General features: G+C 43.1%; 1 protein-coding gene across 1 annotated transcript in view; it reads right to left on the minus strand.

The window, feature by feature from the left end:
* Window positions 1-8,749: 8,749 nt before the first annotated feature.
* LOC119186073 (glutathione S-transferase D1) overlaps window positions 8,750-18,658 on the minus strand; it is a 34,275-nt gene continuing 24,366 nt past the window's right edge. The window contains exons 3-6 of the mRNA XM_075890455.1: window positions 17,345-17,403; window positions 16,645-16,786; window positions 14,139-14,306; window positions 8,750-9,020 (exon numbers count right to left, since the gene is read on the minus strand). Coding sequence (XP_075746570.1) covers window positions 8,850-9,020; window positions 14,139-14,306; window positions 16,645-16,786; window positions 17,345-17,403 — 540 coding nt within the window. The 3' untranslated portion in view covers window positions 8,750-8,849. The remainder of the gene's footprint in view (window positions 9,021-14,138; window positions 14,307-16,644; window positions 16,787-17,344; window positions 17,404-18,658) is intronic.

The following is an 18,658-nucleotide window of genomic DNA, read 5'->3' on the forward strand; positions in this document are numbered from 1 at the left end:
GGCCTTCAGTTTGTCAAGAATGGTTTTGTTTGTCACATCAACTGACAATATGTTTTTCTTGCTATTTATGCGAATTTCATTCACTTGAGCAGGTGCAACTCGCTCGAAATAATTAGTCAATGACTGCCTGTTTAGTGAGTTCAGGTTGTCTGATAAAGACATGGGTACATACGAGATGGTGAAACATCGCTTGCCTTTGTCTATCGCTGGTTGTGGCTCCGCCGTTGATGACGTCCTGCGAAGCTTCCTTTTCAACCGGCGGGTATGGAATGTCCTGAAGTCAGCTTCCGATTCCATCTCTTCCACTGATGAGCTCTCGGTAGAATCATCACAAGGAGCAGATGCGCCAACGCGGTCACCCACATTCGGTCCATCCTTATGCAAACGGCTAGGGCCCACTGTCTCGTTGGATGGATGGTCCCCCATCCCGGGGGTGACGTCTTCCGTTCCGCTTGTTCAGAGAAAGTCAGGAATTCTGACAGTTTAAGAAAAAACGATAGTTGTTCAAGGCAGAATTATGCCCGAACGCTGGTAGGCAGGTATGTGTCACAAGGGACGAATGTGAAGGGTTTCATGACGTACACCACTAGCGTGTCATGATACGTTCGTAATAAGCTTGTCGTTTAATGAGCTCTTAATCGTGCTCGTCACACACTAACGTCCTTCTGTGCTAATTTTGATTCTAACCACATTGTGGAGAAGAGTGTGCCCAGACAGCTGTGTACAACGATGGATGCACAAATATAAAAGGTCGAAGTGCCTTTGGTCGGCAAATAAATCACTTGCATTTTAATATAAATGAACAAAAAAATAAATCAATGGCATTACCGAGCACGCCAGAGATTGGCTCCTTAAGTGTGAATCTCTGGCGTGCTCGGTAATGCCATTTGTATGTTACCTGCCAAGCCGCAGCCCTGCTTAGCAAGCACCTATAGAACGGCGTCACAAGCACGGTCATAGCAGAGTGAGGGACCAGTTTTTCGTAATGCTGTGGTGCGGCTAACGTTAAACTGCCTAGCTGCTTTTCTTCATTTTCTCGCGAAGGTCGTGAAGACAAAGGCTCCGCAGTTAACTTCATTGGAGCCGAGATCTAGAACGTGCTAGGACAACCGAGGAATGCGATGCGCAGCATAATTGCTATCATATACGCTTTGAATGCATCACTGATGTAGAAGAAAAGGTGCACACGCGCACCACCTTCTTCTTCCATCCTATCGTATACCCTCTATTCGGGCCACCTACCTTAACAGCTTTTGTCCTACTTAGTGGCTTTTTTTTGTTCTGAACATACAGGACACCTTTCGAATGAATAATAAACAGGTTTCAAAATTTTGATCGTGACAGGGACAGGTTGATTTTGTGCCCTTCACTCACTGCGCAAAGGTTAGTCTGAAAGACAACGACACGTTGAGTGTTCGACGACCACGACTTTGTTAAAAAGTTCACCCAGCGTCAGTTGCATTAACGGCTGCGATGCTTATACGTGGGCGAAGGAGCGAAATGTGCGGCAGATACATTTGCGTACTAAGTGATACATCACTAGACCAAACTGCGATTTCACGGCAGGTAAAATGCCCCAACGTGTGTTAGTTCACGCAAGTGTTACTGCTCATGTCCAAGCACATTAGATTAAAACGCATGTGCGAGATCCAACAGGAATGAAGGGCGTAAAATAAAAGTGACCACTGGTGTATGCACCTGTGACCAACTATGCGCAGTATGCTTGTGACACAATTTGCTGGTCATCAAAAGTGTGCACCATTCTTACCGACCTACATTAAGTAGCTTTCAGGCTGACGCAAAGCATCACGCCATCCTTTAAATCATTTAAACCATGACACGAAGTTATTTTATCCGTGTATGGTACCGATATGACTTGATTTCTTCCTATGCTATTAAAAATAAGTGTGTTTATTGGCAACATTACTGAACATTCAAGGCGTTGATAATCACACAAGTTACTTCATTCAGAACCCAATGGAAACAAGGTTCAAAGAAATGAATATTCATAACAATCTTCCACTATATTCAGAAACTTTTCCTCTCAACACTGCATTGACGTGGGCTTTATTCCGTGCCCTAAATGGAAGTTGTAACAATAAAATGATGTAATCAGCTTAGCAAAAAAATAAAATTAGTTTTAATGGCCACCTAAGCAAAAAGCCTGCTGGTAGGGTCCTCTCTTTCCGATTTCACGTGGGTTCTCATGCTTGAGATTTAACACCTCTAAGTACATACAAATAATGAAAGGAAACCAAAATTCCAGTTACCAGTTATGACCAGTAAACATTGTGTGTAACTGTACACCGCTTGGCACTCATTTACATGCGTGAGTAGTCAATGTCGCGGGGGGTGTACGGTTACACAGAACAACCCCACTGCTTCATTTATTCATCATTAAAGACTTTATGAGTATGCCGAGATTGTTTTCGTTCTTTTTTTTGAAATCTCATATCATTCATTCGACAGAGAAAAGGGAATAGTGCTTCCTCGCTCTTGAAACAAATCGTGCCTTCTTAAGAAAGCACATACTCATCGCACAGCTTGAAGACGTCATAGTAAAGAAATAACAAGCACATCCTTGCATGTAGCTTTGTAAAATGTTAACGCTCGATTATGACAAAATACAACATTCGTTACCACAGCAGCCACTTGCCGGTTACACGACTCGCCCCCCTCCTCCGTTTTGGTGGATCGACTCAAAAAGGCGACAGAAAGAGAAGAAGGAAAAAGGCAGAGAAATATGTGGCTGATCCCCCTATTCATGAAGCGGTATAACACAAAGGTGAAACGCGTCTTCTTAAAGGTAGCTGATAATTCATTGTGCATTGTGGCCGTAACAGCAAGAAATTGAAAAGTCACGTGAAGAACGGCAAGCAGCACAACACTTGCAGCGCACACCTCAAGCAGTAAGCAAATACGAAATTAGCATACACAAGATGAGCTCGGACTAACAACTGCCTCAGCTCAACACTTCAAGCGCGCTGTTCATACAAAACGAAATACGCACAAAACGAGTGCATAAGTATGCACATGACAAGCCACAACTGTGACATTTTTTCGCATATCTTACTTCTTCATTTGTGAGCAGCGCGCTCTTTTTGTGAACGCAGCCGCGGCAGTGAGTGAAGGGACTTTCGTTCTCTGCCAAATGACCAGTATTATAAGCATGCGAGCCAGAGAAACCACGCTCCCTGGAGGTGGTGCTCCTTGAAGGCGACGAACTTCAGAGCACGCCCATCCCGAGCCCGTCACGCCATTTCGCCACAGATGATAAAAACGCGCTAAAGCTTCAAAGCTCAGAGGGCACCAAACGGTGTATGATGTATGTGAACAGATAGCCATTAGCAGCATCGACAACGTTCGCTCCGCGGCATAGTGGTTAGGACATGCACTGTGAATCAACAGGTTCTTGGTTCGCCGCCGTGCGATAGAATCTTTCCTTCCGTTGTTTTCTTTGCAGTCTGTTAGTATATACTTTACAACGTCATATCCGTGACGGAAATACGTCAGCGGAGCTATGGTGGACCCCGGTATAAAACACTTAAATGTACGAATGAATTTCGGGAATTTCACATTTCACTTTGTGACAACCGAAGTGCGAAATGCCATGTATACGATCTTTTTAGCCATGAATTGAGTACTGCTTGAGAAAATCACGAATTCTTTTATTAAAAAAAACATATGTAGCGCACAAAAACATATGTAGCAGAATTGTGTTCAACTTTCCAGCACCCATGACCAAATTAGTTATTGGAAAGATGCGTACCCTGCCCAGCTCACGAAGTTGCGCTTAATTTGATGCTCTCTACTGTATAAGAGCAGTCCCCTGTGATTGGCGGTGGTAAGGAGAGCTACCTCATTTAGGTATAGACCAACTTGGGGCACAATACAGCCAACAGTTATAGGCTGTCTACCATCACCAGTCCCCGCACCACGATAGCCAGCCTTTTTTAAGACAATACTCTTTCTTGGGGCCTTCGACGCAAAACTTTTGGTCTGTCTGTCTGTTTGTCGCCTCTTAACGGTACCGAGCACTTCCAACGGCTCCAGCAATTAACTCAAACGACCGACCCCATTCGCAGCGCCCACCAATATTGCTCAAGGTTCAGAGTTCATATTTCTGCAATTGTCAAATAAAAAGCAATTATCGCGCATATCAGGGGCACCATAACAATACGTATATATTCTCTATGTGCGTCTTTTACTAGAAAATGCATTCATAAGTTATTCTAGGAACAGTAGCATTTATCACGCGGCGCCAACCATACAACGCTTGCACAAAAAGGGAAGTGTTTCCAACGCTTTGCTAAAACGACACGTTGGTGGCACCTACCCGGTGTCTTGCGTTCTCTACGTTATCACCTCTGAGACGGGTGCGCACCCCTGTCTCATAGCTGCGACTTTTGTTTTCCGAGATAACTGCCAGATAGCGCTCATGTCTCACGTGGCACGTGACTTGGTGCGCTCGTTCGCCTCTGACACACGCTCGAGGCACTCTAAGGAAGCGTCTCCAGAATACCATTCACCGCTTTTCTCGCACACAACAATAATAAACGTTTTTTTTTTCAATTTCTCTAGACGCAAGACTATCGTCTTCTGACGACATTTGCAGAATAACATGTATATACGGGGCCAATTTTTGTTTTTGTGATGCCACGCAATACGATTATGGTGCTGGTGATGAAGGAGCAGTTCATATGGGTTTAAATGCTGCTTTTAGCAAAAACCATTGTGGTAACAGAACCGAGCGAGGGGCGGGGGGCAGAAAGAAGAAAAAGAAAGCAGGTTGAATGATATGTGTGGTTTGACGTCCCAAAACCACCCTATGTATATGAGAGACGCCGTAGTGGAGGACTTGGGAAATTTTGACCGCCTCGGGTTCTTTAACGTGTACCCAAGTGTGAGCACACTGGGCCAGACCATTTTCAGCTCGTTCGAAAATGCAGCCGCTGCAGCCGACATTCGATCCCACGACCTGTGGGCCGGCGGCCGAGTACCTTAGCCACTAGACCACCATGGCGGGCAAAGAAGGAAGGTAGCAGCGATTTCTTTACGGATGGGACTTGATGTACTAGTGCTGGTTAACATGCCTGCCTTTCCCTTCATTTCTTCGTGCCTCCCTTCCTTCCTTTGTATGGATATATATGTATATATATGCACCATGTTATGTACATATGCAAAATTGAAATACTTCGAAGACCTCCCCCCCCCCCATTTTTTAGCTTACTAAACCAATACTGGGAGACGTTTCTCATGGCAAACTTCTATCATGCGCTTTCATCAACATTCGGCAATAAACCGTGTTTGCTCAACACCAAATTTTGTATCAGACAGAAAAGAGATAGGATGATTGACCGAAAAAATATCCGTTGAGCTAATCCGTATGTGATGAGGACACTTGGGGTCTAAGCGAATGGAGAGTTGCGAAGGCACTGCGAAGTCATAACAATAGCATTCTTCACCCTATTGCAAAAACCAGCGTCACTGGGTACCAGCGTCCAGCGCAATGCCTGATTATGGGCCCAGTATGGCGCTCGTACCAGCGCCTCCGAGCGCAGCTGCTGGGACGCTGGAGTGCCATCGTCCCAGTACTGTGAGGAAAATAGCTTCAAGGGGTTAAAACAGGGGTGCCCATTCACCATAAATAAATAAATGAATATACAAGCAAAATAGCACGCATTCACATCGAAAGTTAAATAAAAAAAAGTAAAACGCCTCTTAACAGTATTCGATCTCGCCACTTCCTGATTCTTAGTTGAGTGCACTACCCACTACGCTACGCCAGAACATGCATATGGGGTTTGTAAAATGACTATCTATTCGAAGAACGGGCCGTTCAACTTCATGTTCACAAGTCGCACAGTCAAGACTGACCCAATAATCCTTTCGAAATAACAATTGCGTCTTGATTAGACAGTGACGACCGGCTTCCGGGCAGCGAATTACGTGCGGATATTAGCAAGAGCGCCAAGTTTTTTGAAGCATCCACACGTTAACTCTGAAAAATCTCAAATTGACTGGAGCAGCAGCCACAGATTGTCAGCAGTTGCTGCCGATAGTTTTTTTTTTCTTTTGATTGTCGGCTCTCGCGTGCACTTGCTACTGGTCAACATGTACAGATAATTTAAAATTACTTATTCGATAGATATGTGTGCTCACGAGTGAACATTGATTTTTGATTTCGCGCAAGTTACAATGTAGCAGTACACATCCGGCGTGCCAGACTACATATTTGCAGTTATATCGATACCTGCAACTAAGAAACCGCCGTACAAAAGACTAACGCAATCCGCTGAAAAAGTATGCCAGTATGTCAGTTCACTAACGCGTACCGAAATTACTAACTCAAAATTGCGTGTTCTTACATACGTGTCAGAGAAGTACAGGCTCCTGCGCTCAGAAGGAAGCCTTTGGCGACAGCCTACGTTGCTGAAAGCACGACACATAAACCGTCGCCGCTCCTTGTACGGGCATCGGACACGCAGATAAATGGTCAATTTCAGCTTAGGGATGTCTAAACTGTACTTTACAGCCATTCTTACACTTTAGAATTGTGCCGACTTAAAGTAAAAAGCACCGGTTGCATGTACACCGACGCAGCCGACACGATAGGCCTCGTTGGGACTGGGCCCTGGGTATAAGGCTGCTCTCGAAGCAGCTGAGTTGCGATGCTTGAAGTTTTTGCATTTGAGCTTTGCGACATTTCTAACTGTTACCTAAACTTTACCTGAAGTAAGCGGAAGGTCAATCAATGCCAGAATTGCATTTACGGAGTGGCGATGCTGAGCGAACAGCCGTTTTTCTGGCCTTCGCTGGCAGTATACAGCAGGCGTGCCAGTGTGCAGATATATGCATGTATATCAATACGAACAGTAAAAAAGAACACCCAAACACCAAAAAAAAACACCAATGCAATCCGCTGAAAACGTATTCCAAGGAGTGAGTTCACGAAGGCGTACCAAATTACCAACTCAAAATTGCGTAATGTTACATATCAGTCAGGAAAGTACAGGTTAAGTGCGCCGGCAGCTTTCGGTGAAAGCCTACGTAGCTGAAAGCGAGGCGTTCTATCGTCAGCGCTCCTTGTGCGAACATCAACACAAGATAGAATAGTTGATTTAGGTTCATGAATGTCAAAACCATACTTTACAGTTATTCTCACACTTTAAAGTTGTGTGTACATGAAGTAAGAAGCGCCAGAACACATATACCAACGCGGCCGGCCCGACAGGTTTAATGCTCGCTGGGCTGGGCACTGAGTAAGACCGCCCTCGATGCGGTGAGTTGGGATGGTTGAAGATTGTGCATTTGAGCTCCGGAACATTTCTAACTCTTACCTGAAGTAAGTAGAAAGATAAGCGTGGTCAGACATACATTCATGCGGTGTGGCGGAATTGAACAACAACTGTTTTCCTCGCCTCCACTGGGAAACCTTGCGAAGCGATAGAGAGAGCCCATTTACGTTTGGTCAACTTTGCGGCAAAAACAATTTCCTGTTTCTGTTAGGAGTGGCATGCAGCTCCAGGCTTACAAACACTGCAACTTGGAATCGTTACAGCAATACACGTTTGATGCGAATATGGCTGGTAAACGCGAGGGCATATGCGAAAAAAGTGCATTATAATTGCTGCGATGCGTACGTGCGCCTTAAAGTACATATGCTCGGTATCCCCTAGGGTAGCATCTCTCCGAGCCGTTGAATCAAGCGCTTTATATTTAACGACACCGAAACATATCATGGCACACGGTACAATAACGTGCAAGCGGCGCTGGTAGAAACAGTGCGTGCTCCAGTATTCACCAGCGCTCGCCAGTGAAAATTCCAGCGCTTCCAGCGCTTTGCAGTGCGCACTAGCATCACAGCAGTTGAGCCAGCGTTCCTAACAGTGTGACACCGCTTTTTTCTGGTGCGCCCAGCGAAATGCCAGTGGTTACAAACGTGTACCAACGTCTCCAGCGTGTACCAGTGCCAAAAAACGTACTGGCACCACGCTCTTTTTTTTAATAGGGCAAGAACGACACAGAAGCAATGTCCGTGGAGTGTTGCCTTCAGAATTAACTCGAGAAGATAATAAATGATTAAATAATTCTTTCATTGACACTTCCTATTCAGCTTTGTTTTTCGAAACCAACGCAACCACTTTAATGCGGGAAAAAAGATCGAGCTGTACGCATAAGGCCATTACTCTCTATGCGAATGACCAGATGTACGTGGTCGAAGCGCTGAAGTTGCAGGTCACCAGCCGCCCTAATTTCAGTTACGTTAGGTGGGCATCATTCGGTTGTGATGACAAGTTTGTCATACGGAGATCATGTCCTTTCAAGTCGTTACGGTTTTCCGTTTTTTTTATTGTCATTTCATTATCCTATTGGCTAGCAAGTCAACTTTAACAAAGCCAGCAATACGCTGTTATAGCATCCTAGTTTCTTGCTCTTTATATACTGTGGTCAAAATACCTAATTCTCTCACTTTCATGCACAATCATGTTTCACTGCCGTATTTTTTTCCTCCCACTTTTCTAAGGTAAACAGCGCTGTTTATTTAAAAAAAATGAATCGTTACTAACTTTCCCAATTTTCAATACTACTCAATTTCTGTTTCCCATTTCCTTTATTAAAGACTCAACCCCATTTATATATTCATTTTTTGTTGAAAATTTGAGAACTCTTCACAGTTTACTTGAATATTCAATAGTAATTTCCCTCACACAATAACACTCTGTATTATTTTAAAAAAATACATGGCTTCTAAGCGAAGAGTATTTTTTATTTACTAGCGAACACTTGATTCGCGATCATGTACAGCAAACGAAGGATTCTTTTCTTTTTTGTGGTGACATGGTGATTTACTTCGGAGGGCCGTGAGGGTTCTGTCCGCTCCTTGCGCGAGTCACCATGTCCCGGATGAGCTTCAGGGCTTCAGCAGCAACCTGTTCGTACTCGGGGAGGGCCTTCTTGAAGCGCTGGTAGTACTCCTTCAACTGCGGGAACTTCTCAAGGCCATCGTACTCGGCACCCTGCGATGCAATGCAAAACATTCGAGGATTTTAAAAAAATACACTTTTCGAGAAAAATTTTGCACAAAACTGAAACGTGCCCACAGTCAAACACAACTTCAGAAGTCCGAGGCATTTTATCCTCCAAGGCGTTTGCACACGAGCTTGTACCAGTGGCGCTCTCCAGTTTGACGTCGTGAGATGAATGACAAGGGGGCCATCATTAGTGAATATTGCGGAGTACCTAAGCGAGATAATTTTTTCAGCCATGGAGCGGGTTGGCTGCTGTGCTTCGATCGTGTGGCATGGGCACTCTCCGCACTTCTTTAGTTGTATTAGATTTTAGGAAGCACACAACCTACCTTAATATACAAATAGCAATTATATATATGCCACTGACAATTATCAACGCGCCTAATATTATCATTCATTTATCATTATCAAGGTACCTTAATCGAGGAGAAGGCAAAATCAAAATAAAGCAGAAATTTCCTTTATAAGAGCTGAGCAAACAACTCACTTCTCAGGGAGGATAAGAAAGGAACCGAAAATTAGATGTAAGAGAGTAAAACCCAGTACATATAAGGTCATGTCCGGAAACCACGTCAGACAGGGTAACGTTGTGTCAAAATAAAAACCTGCACAAGTTCTTCCCTAAAGTTTTGTCTAGTTGCAAGAACCTATAGGACACTCGCCATCGCATCGTGGCTACGCGGTGGTCGAATCTCGCATTTCTGTCACCGATTTCTGTGCGCTATAAGTTTATTGCATAACTTGCCACGCAGTAGCTCACAATACACTCAGGTACCACTACACTCTTGTAAAGTCTCTTTATTCGACCATAGCCTATATATTCTTTTTTTTGCTTGCACCTAAGTCAATACTTACCCATTAAAAGTGGTGTTGGGCCCAAATGAATCATACATCTATACTTCTACTACAGCGTTTTCGTGTTGTTCTCCGAGGAGATCTCACTTAGAACTGGCAGCACATATCCACCAACCACCTTTATTTCGCCAGTTTTTTTTTCTTTTTCGTTGTCTGACTTTTCAAAACCACTAATAACACGAAGGGAGGACTCCAGCAATGTTCTAATAAAGAGAAGTTCTTGTAGTGCGGGGGCCTCTAAATTACTCTTGACAAACCATGAAATAGCGTTAGTTTACAAAGTATTCCTAACTTGCAGTCTTGAAACACTATGCTAAGAAATTGTATCGCAAAAAGAGCAAATTGTTTATAAATTATCCAAGTTCAAGTTTTTGGGATTACGTCTGAAATAGACAATGTTTTAAAAACTTCCCATAGCATTAACCTTATAAACTAGCAATTGTGCCAAATGTATTTAACGAGCATACTGCTAACTAACTTTTTAATAAGCCAGCTTAGATGTTCTTTAATGTACCGAGAATTAACGCTAAGTGCTCGAAATCTACCATTGTATAGCAAGCAGTTCCTGGCTGCGGAAACAAATGAGTTAGAAAATGACTAAAACAGCTTTACTAAGTCGAAATTCGACAAGAGCCTAGCATGACCTTCTTTTTGGGCCTCATAAAAGATATTGCTCTCATTGAAGTAATCAATCTTTACCTCACTATGATTTAAGTTGTTTCGTGTTCCCTCTCGTCTGTTTTGCTATTTTATACAAACTCAGACAACGTATTCGATGGCCCATTTAGATAAGCGGCAACATGATACGCACATAGCTGACGTTGCACATAAATTCAAGGGCGCCCCTCTATATTGTAGAACACTTGTCTATAAGCTAAAATACGAGTGGGACTGCTTGACTTGTGAACGATCACTAGAGTGAGACGAACAATTAGACCGTATAACCTATCGTAACACATTCTGTTCGCTGTTGGCATGGTGATTATTTGAAATAAAATATCCTGTTTCCATTTCTGGGCAACGTATGAGGTAATCACTTTCTTTTGCATTCATAAAACTTATTTTATTGCAAACAATACCAAACAGAGAAATGTCATCAATGACTCCGTGTATGTGGCTCGAACCACGCTGTGGGGTGTCACGTTGGTTCCCTATTTCATATATTAGACGGCCCGCAGTGATTTCCGGAAAGCCCAGCAAGTAACATTGACAATAAAAAAAACGATGTGAGTCGAAATGGATATTGCGATTGTCAGTATGTACCGAAGGTGAGGTATGTAAAAAATACCACTGAGTACTTTTCGTTTCTTGGCGTTAGCTTGAAGTTACACCCATGGCACTGTTTTTTTTTAGGGGCGAAGCTCCTTATGGCGTGGCTTGTGCATTTCTCGTAGTACGTAACCACCAGTGGCACATACCCGAAATAGGTATAACATTTGACCTCCAAGGTGGTGCCAGTGAGAGATTTTTTCTGTGCGTTGTTTAACAATAAAAAATAGTGCTCAATGTACATGTCAATAGCTGCTAATGGGGAATGAGAAACAGGAGCATTCGGCTTTTAGTCAACGCGCACGCTGCGATCCCCATTAGCAGCCATTGGCATGTACATTGAGCACTATCGGAGAAGAAAGGGTTGCTACATTATACTCGCTGGGTGTAACCTCCTTAGTTTTAGAAAGCTTTAGCGATCGTTGAGCCGCAGGGCCGTGAATACAATGAACTTGTATATACCATGAATGAATTCGAGGTGGTTAAAGGGGGGAAGCAGATACGAAGCGCAAGCCGTAAGAAATTAAAAGCTGAATCCTCCTGTCTCTCATTTCACATTGGCAGCCACTGGCGTGTACATTGAGCACTATCTGACAGGAAAAGGTTGCTACGTTATACTCGCTGGGCGTAACCTTCTTGGTTTTAGAAAGGTTTAGTGAGCATTGGGCCGCAGTGTCATGAATACAGTGAACTAGTATATACCATGAACTCAAGGTGGTTGAAGGTGGGAAGTAGACCCGAAGCGCAAGCCGTAAGAAAGTGTGCGTGTGCCACCTCTCGTTTAGTCCTTGGAATGTCCACTGAATGGCGGTGCTTCTATATGGGGAATATATGATAAAAAGATGCGAGATGGTGGGACTTGGAGTGTTGAATAGATGGACGAACGGACACACAGACAGATGCATGGATGGACGCATGAACGGACGCAGGGGCGGATGCATGAACGAACGCAGGGACGGGCGCACGAACAGACGCATGGATGGTCACACAGACGGACGCATGGACGGACGAATGCTTCGCCCCACTCTCCATCATTCTGCCATTTTTTTTATTCGCCTAGCGCCGAATATTTTCTGCCAAGGGGATGAGGCATAGAGAGACACACGAGAGACAAAAGATGTGAACCTTACGTTGTTGAGCTGATATCTTCATAAAGTCTAACCTTCTGCGTTGGGCAATGCTGCGCCGCGGATGAGTACGCAGATCGCCTTTTTTTATGCAGTCGGGGTATTTATGCTCGAAAGAACCAGCTTCTTTCATGAATACAATCGTAAGACACACCTCATGTAGCTATTGTCTTTCAATTCCTCTTTCTATTCAACTGAAGTACATCGGTTTAGGTAGAGAAAAGTGTCGCTTCCCACGCTATACAACGAAGTGACGCTAACTTCACCCTGGTCAAATGAGGCATTCACAGGGCTGAAATATTTTGCTTCAAGAAAACTGTAGATATCGGGCTGTGAGTTATTATTGCACGAGAATTAAATGTATAAAATGAACATCAAGATAGTTTGTACGTTAAGGTGGTCACGTGGCCTAATTAAAATTCATGGGTGCAAAGCAAAAAAAAATTATGCAGCTTCCCACAAGGGGTGCCAATCCTCAAGAAAGAGCGAAGCTGGGCAGCCTTTTTTTGTTTCTTTTCGGTTTTCTTTCTCTTCCCTCCCTTCTTGGCCGTTTATCCTTTATTGTTTTTTGTCTTTTTTCTCTCTTCCTTGTCATGGTTATATTTCTTGCTTGATTGCATTTTTTATCACATTTTTCTGCCATTTGAGTCTCTCTATGTCGTACTCGCTTCCTTTTTTTTGCTAATTTTATTACGTGGGTTCGGCTAAGTTACACCAAGCGCACTAGTTAATTTCTGCGTGGTGATAAGAGTTGATGATTCAAGTGCTAGAATAGCAGTAGTAAGAAGTTTCTTTGAGTAAGAAGAAGAATGTTGAGCACATGCTCACAATTCTACACAAAGAGCGCTGTGCCAAGCGACAGTCCAGCCCTCTGAAGTTTTCCGCTCTAACAACTTCCACTCATTTGATGCTTTTCACAATGTTCAGACTTCCGGATTAAGAGCCTTGCTTCTTGGGAAACTTCGTTTGGTTAGGTTGCTTTTGTTTAAGGAGCTTGACAGCATCTGACGACATGTGATCAACACACGGGTTAGGGAAGGGTTTTGTGTAATTCTAAAGTTTCTTCAATGTGGACAGTACATGGGCTTCTTGCATTGCATCTACATTGGCTGCACGCGCTAAGCCCAGAGACAGATGTACTTTTAGTTTAATAGAAAGTTATTGTATCAAAAAACCGTCACAGTTACCTTCGTAGTTTTTTCACCAAATAAAATGTCACTGTCGTGGCTTTCGTGGAACTCAAATGCATATTTACCGAGCGTCTGTTTACGTACTGCTTATCATTGTGCAACAGCCTTTGCTAACAATGTATAATTTGCTTTTGTATAAAAAGCAATGGTATGCAGCCCTCGGTAATACAACTCGCGAAGACATTAAGAGCTATGGCAAATGATTTCTCACCATGTTACCAGCTCTGAGCACTCATCGCTGTCGGAGGTAAACTCAGCTGAGGCCTAAGCTGGCGGTAAATCAGCAATAAGCAAATGCCGGCGATAACTTTACGATAAGTACAGAATCATATCGCGCTGGCTTTGTTGCTTTCATCTTTTTTCTACCACTTCTTGGGGAACCAAGCTACACACGCTGCCCTTGTTTCAATCTCATTATTTCAGTTGCTCTTAACTTTTTATCAAACTGCTTTTACTTAGCAGAAAGTATGCAAGCAGTCTATACGCAAAAGCTAGCTTCCATATTTTTATATCTGCATCACCTTGCCAATCTTCTACTCTACATAGACATGAGCCATGTCCAGTGGTTGCCGAAAATTGTAGAACCCCTTTGCTAACCCTCCTTCCGTCTGAATGCATCAAGCTCACAGTAACAAAGCAGAAAGCGAACGCAGTTTCACACGCACCTCAATGACTACTCCCAACGTGCAGGCAAGACCAATGTCCGCCAGGGTGACGTTGTCGCCGCACAGGAACTTCTTGTCTCCCAGCAGCGTTACGGCGGCGCCAAGGGCCTTATCATACGCCTCCTTCAGGTCTGATGTCGGTTCCTGACCCTTGAACCACTTAGGCCGCTGCAACGATTCAGACAAAGAAGTAAATTCAGAGAGTTACAGAATGCAAACACAACACGAGAAATCAGATAACAGCTGCGCTCGTTGTTCTCGCTTAGTGGCGTAGTCGTTTGGAGCGCCGTGCAGGCCCTGGTTGTGCTTTTAAGCGTCACATAGGCGTGCTTTACACTTATCTCTAAGCAACCATTGTGGAGTCAACGCCCGACTAGGAGGTCTCGGAAGCATTCGCATAAGGCGGCAAACGAAGTTAATGCTTATGCGTTGCGTTAAACCACCTCAACGGATGCTAATGCCATGTTTTGTGGTGTCAAACTTACACTACGCATACAGTGAGGGAGAGTTTCCCTACCAGTCAGCGAAATCGTGCTCGAATTTCTATGTGAAAGTGGTTTCTTATGCCTGTCATAAAACCTATGCTCATGTTATTGGATCATACGTAGAAACTCGTCTGCTATGGCACATATGCGATGAAATCAAACGAAACAAACGGCAGTCATCTCAAGAAATGATAACCAAAACCGTGATAAAGCCAAGGAACCACCTGTTTGACTAACTTGACCAAGTTCAGCGAAAAAGCAGTGCATCGAACTTCTCACCTTTATTAGTTTTCAAGAATGTAGTAACGTGTTATCGCTTGCATATGCGTTTGTGTTTGTTTTTGTGTACTCAACAATGTAAGAAGTAGTGCCCCGCTCATATATAGTTAAATCAAATAAAGCTTTACATAAATACACCGTGACAAAGAATTTATTTTATCTCCATTATACACGACTGCCAGCCCAGTTACGGTGCTTAAAGTGTATGAATAGAGTAATGACAAAAATAAAAGAAACACAGCCGTGGTGCTTTACGCGCGTTCCAATGCCCTTCGACACGACGTCTCTCATTCATGCACTCAACATGAGCGCGGCCCTGCGTGACCTCGCACTTTATTTTCATCTCTAGTAAAAAATAGAAAAAAAAAGACTCGCGGAGAAGCTCTAAACAAGTTTCTTGACCTCTGGTGATTCCGAAATAAAATATGGTTTTGGAGGGAGCCCATATCGTCGTGCATGTTTTTATACGTGCCGCAAGAAAAGAACAAAACATTTCGTTGGTGCCCGCAATTCCACGTACGCTTTACTCTCAAAGCGTTTTCTTTCGGTCGTGTCTGCACGTAATGACAACGAAGAAAAGGAGGGGAGTGCGGTGGGCATTTTCAGAACGTACTATAGGTCATTCGCCGGTTTCCAACAATGAAAGTAAAGATGGCCATGAGCTTTGTCGGTAACAGAAAATAATTTGAGCTGTTCTCTTTTACTTTGGTTCGAGGAAACCGCGCGCCTAAATATAGCTCCAGGTAACAATCAAAAAAGAAAATCACGCACGTTGGCACAACTAAAGTACTCCCACTGAGCGGAGCATTGATCTCCGATCTCCTAATGTCCCTTCATTACGCTCCCTCACTGCTGTCCAAGAAAACTTGCACGTACAGAAATAGCGCCTGCATTATGTAATATTGAGAACGATATGAGAAAATAGTCGCATGTTTGCTTCAGGCAATAGCCTATGGAATATTACCGTTGCCGTTTCGCCCAGACCGGAAGCACTCGCGCGTGTTATAAAGGCAAGAGTGGCTGAGAAACCATGCTCCAAACTTAAGCGGTAGAGAGAAATTTACTCGAGTAGCCTAAAAATTAGATCAATAGCTCGTGCCACATGCTTTGAGGTGAGTTGTGCAGCAGCGAAAGTACCTTCTTGTCTGGCAAAGTGGTATCTTTTCATACAATGTGGCCAATATTTTTCTAATAATTTGTAAAGGTTAGCGAACGCTCAGAGTCTTCGGTTATATTGCTATCACCTGAGAGCTAATGACCGCGTGTCAAAAGTGCACCTGACCATACCACTCCAAGTGAAAGAAGACTGGTAAAAAAGAACTAAAGAAATTATTAGCCGCTGTACAGCACTGGGTATTTTTCAAAATTACCTTTCATGAATTATCAGTGGTGTCTAGTAGCAAGATAACAGAGCGTTGTGAAATTTGCCACAAATTTTAATCTTAGGTTTTTCCTGGCATCAGTTGGCCATTGGCGCTTATAAAATGTCCTAGTATCATAATTTCCTAAAATTTCAGTTGCCCTTCTTCGTTCAAAACCAAACGAAAAAATGCGACAGAAATGGTTTGTATGCGATTCAAGTACGCCACATATTTCTTAACATTTTTATCCATACTGGTGCATGGCAAATATGAGCATGCTATATGAACGCTGTATGCATTCCGCAGAAATGCATGAATAATTACTAGCGTGATATAGACAATGTGACAGTAAATACAAAGAGCAGCCAGCAGCACACTTACGAAGTATGCCATCTGTGCCGACAACAAGGTGCCGGACTCAAAGAAAAGCAGCCTGTTGACGGTGGCTCTCTTTTGCAAGTCCTTCGGGTACAGCGTGGACTCCGGAGCATACTTGTCCACCAGGTACATCCCGATGGCACGGCTGAAATTGTTGAATATTGGCAGAAACAGGCAGAACAAATTTCATGAGTTTCAGGAGAGCTTCGCAAACCGTGGCTTCATGTTTGAATAATGCAGTCGTTATTAGGTGTTCCCTTTTTTTGCTAGAGAGTTTATAATTTAGAACTTACAACGAAGCCACGCAAAATATAGGGATAGTTATTTATAGAAGCTAGACCAGTGATCTTCGAATAACGAGTCACTGATTCTGTTCCACTGAGGTACATTTGAAATAACAGCTTTGATTGTCAGCTTAGGCATCGCCAGAGCTGTACAAGATTCTGGTACTACTCAATCGAAGGCTGGACCAGCAGCGCGAGACGTTAAGTGAGTATGTTTGTCCATAAAGTTCTGCGTGCCTTCCTTATCTTCCAACTTGTACAGACACAGTTTTTTATAGCAAGTCTTTTCAGACTTTTGCACCCATTCACCATCATGTGATGGAGATTTTAAGGGAGATTGTGAACGAGGACTGTGTAGGCAAATGTTCGTTAAAACTGAGAAGCTTAAAGAAGCCACAATAAAAGATTGTACAACATACCTTTCCCAAAGAACAAAACCATTATCGTTGATTGTGGGGACGGTATGTACCGGGTTCAACTGCAATAAAGAAAAAAATATCCGCTGACAATTTTTCTATGTGGAGGATCGCTCGAAGCTCCTTTGAGCTCCATCAGTCATATCAGTAATATCAAGAACTCTATGAGATGACGCTGCTATGTTATTACAACCATGGTAATGCCTTTGTGTGATGGCAAGATTGTTAGGTAGCAGTAACTTCCTAGATAATTAGAAATGAATCCATTTGCCTTAAAATGCTTCCCGAGAACGTTGAATTAATTAAAGAAGAATGGTGGGAGTAGAGTCTAGTGTAGTGCGTTGCCACCTGCATGATCTAAGCAATCTCTAGAATTTCCCTTCAGTAAAAAAAATTCGTTGGTCATTATATTTTTATTTTAAATCTTCAGAACTTGAAGTTTTTCTCACGCTGGCATCGAGCAGAAAAAAAAATATTAGAACTAGACAAATTCTTTCGATGCTCTAACTTTTTGCCGCCAACTCAAGCAAGCATCTTGTTATGACAGTGACTGCTTCTTTTAAAAATGTAACTTCCGTCACACCTATAGGTACTGATGCTACTACGGGTAAATATTTGAATACGTGTGATAATATAATAATGTGGTCGTAAGTATTCGTACCAGATATAGCGGCCACTAAGAGATACTAAAATTTAAAATTGAAAAAGAAAACTGATCATTGTCTGTGTGTTAGAAACCAGTAATAGTTTTTTTATTTACAAATTATTCTTAAGAATAATCTAAGGGATTAAGGGCGACATACTTAACGCTGTTGCCAACACCTTCACTCCTGCATTTTCAGATATGTGTACTCTTCTTCTATACGCAATACGACTCGAAGGAAACGCATCGGCAAAGTAGTCGTGCTCTTACGGTCTTGGACAATGTCTCTGTTAGGGCCTATCTTTCGTTTTTAAGAACCTACATTCAGTATGGCATGACACGAGGATCTTTTGTCGAGGTTCAACACTCTGTATATCCTAATTGCAATTTTTGCACCCGCTATCTATGCTACATTTGCAAACGTTTCGTTTACATTCACCAGTGCTTTGGAATTGATTTGTTCCGCAAATTTTTTTGCACATTTACTCCACCCCGCTACTGTAACAGCTTGTATCAGTCGTTCGGCACGACGTCCCTTAGAGACCATTGAATATCCTTGTGTTGCTTAGGTGGTTTTATCTGCCCACACGCAGGGCACAGCTTCAGCTTCCAAGTCCCGCTTTCTCTGTCGCTCACAGTAATCAGCTGATAAAGCACTTGAACAATCGTCTGCA

This window comes from Rhipicephalus microplus, chromosome 3, assembly GCF_043290135.1.
Source record: "Rhipicephalus microplus isolate Deutch F79 chromosome 3, USDA_Rmic, whole genome shotgun sequence".
In the NCBI taxonomy this organism is placed as follows: domain Eukaryota; kingdom Metazoa; phylum Arthropoda; class Arachnida; order Ixodida; family Ixodidae; genus Rhipicephalus; species Rhipicephalus microplus.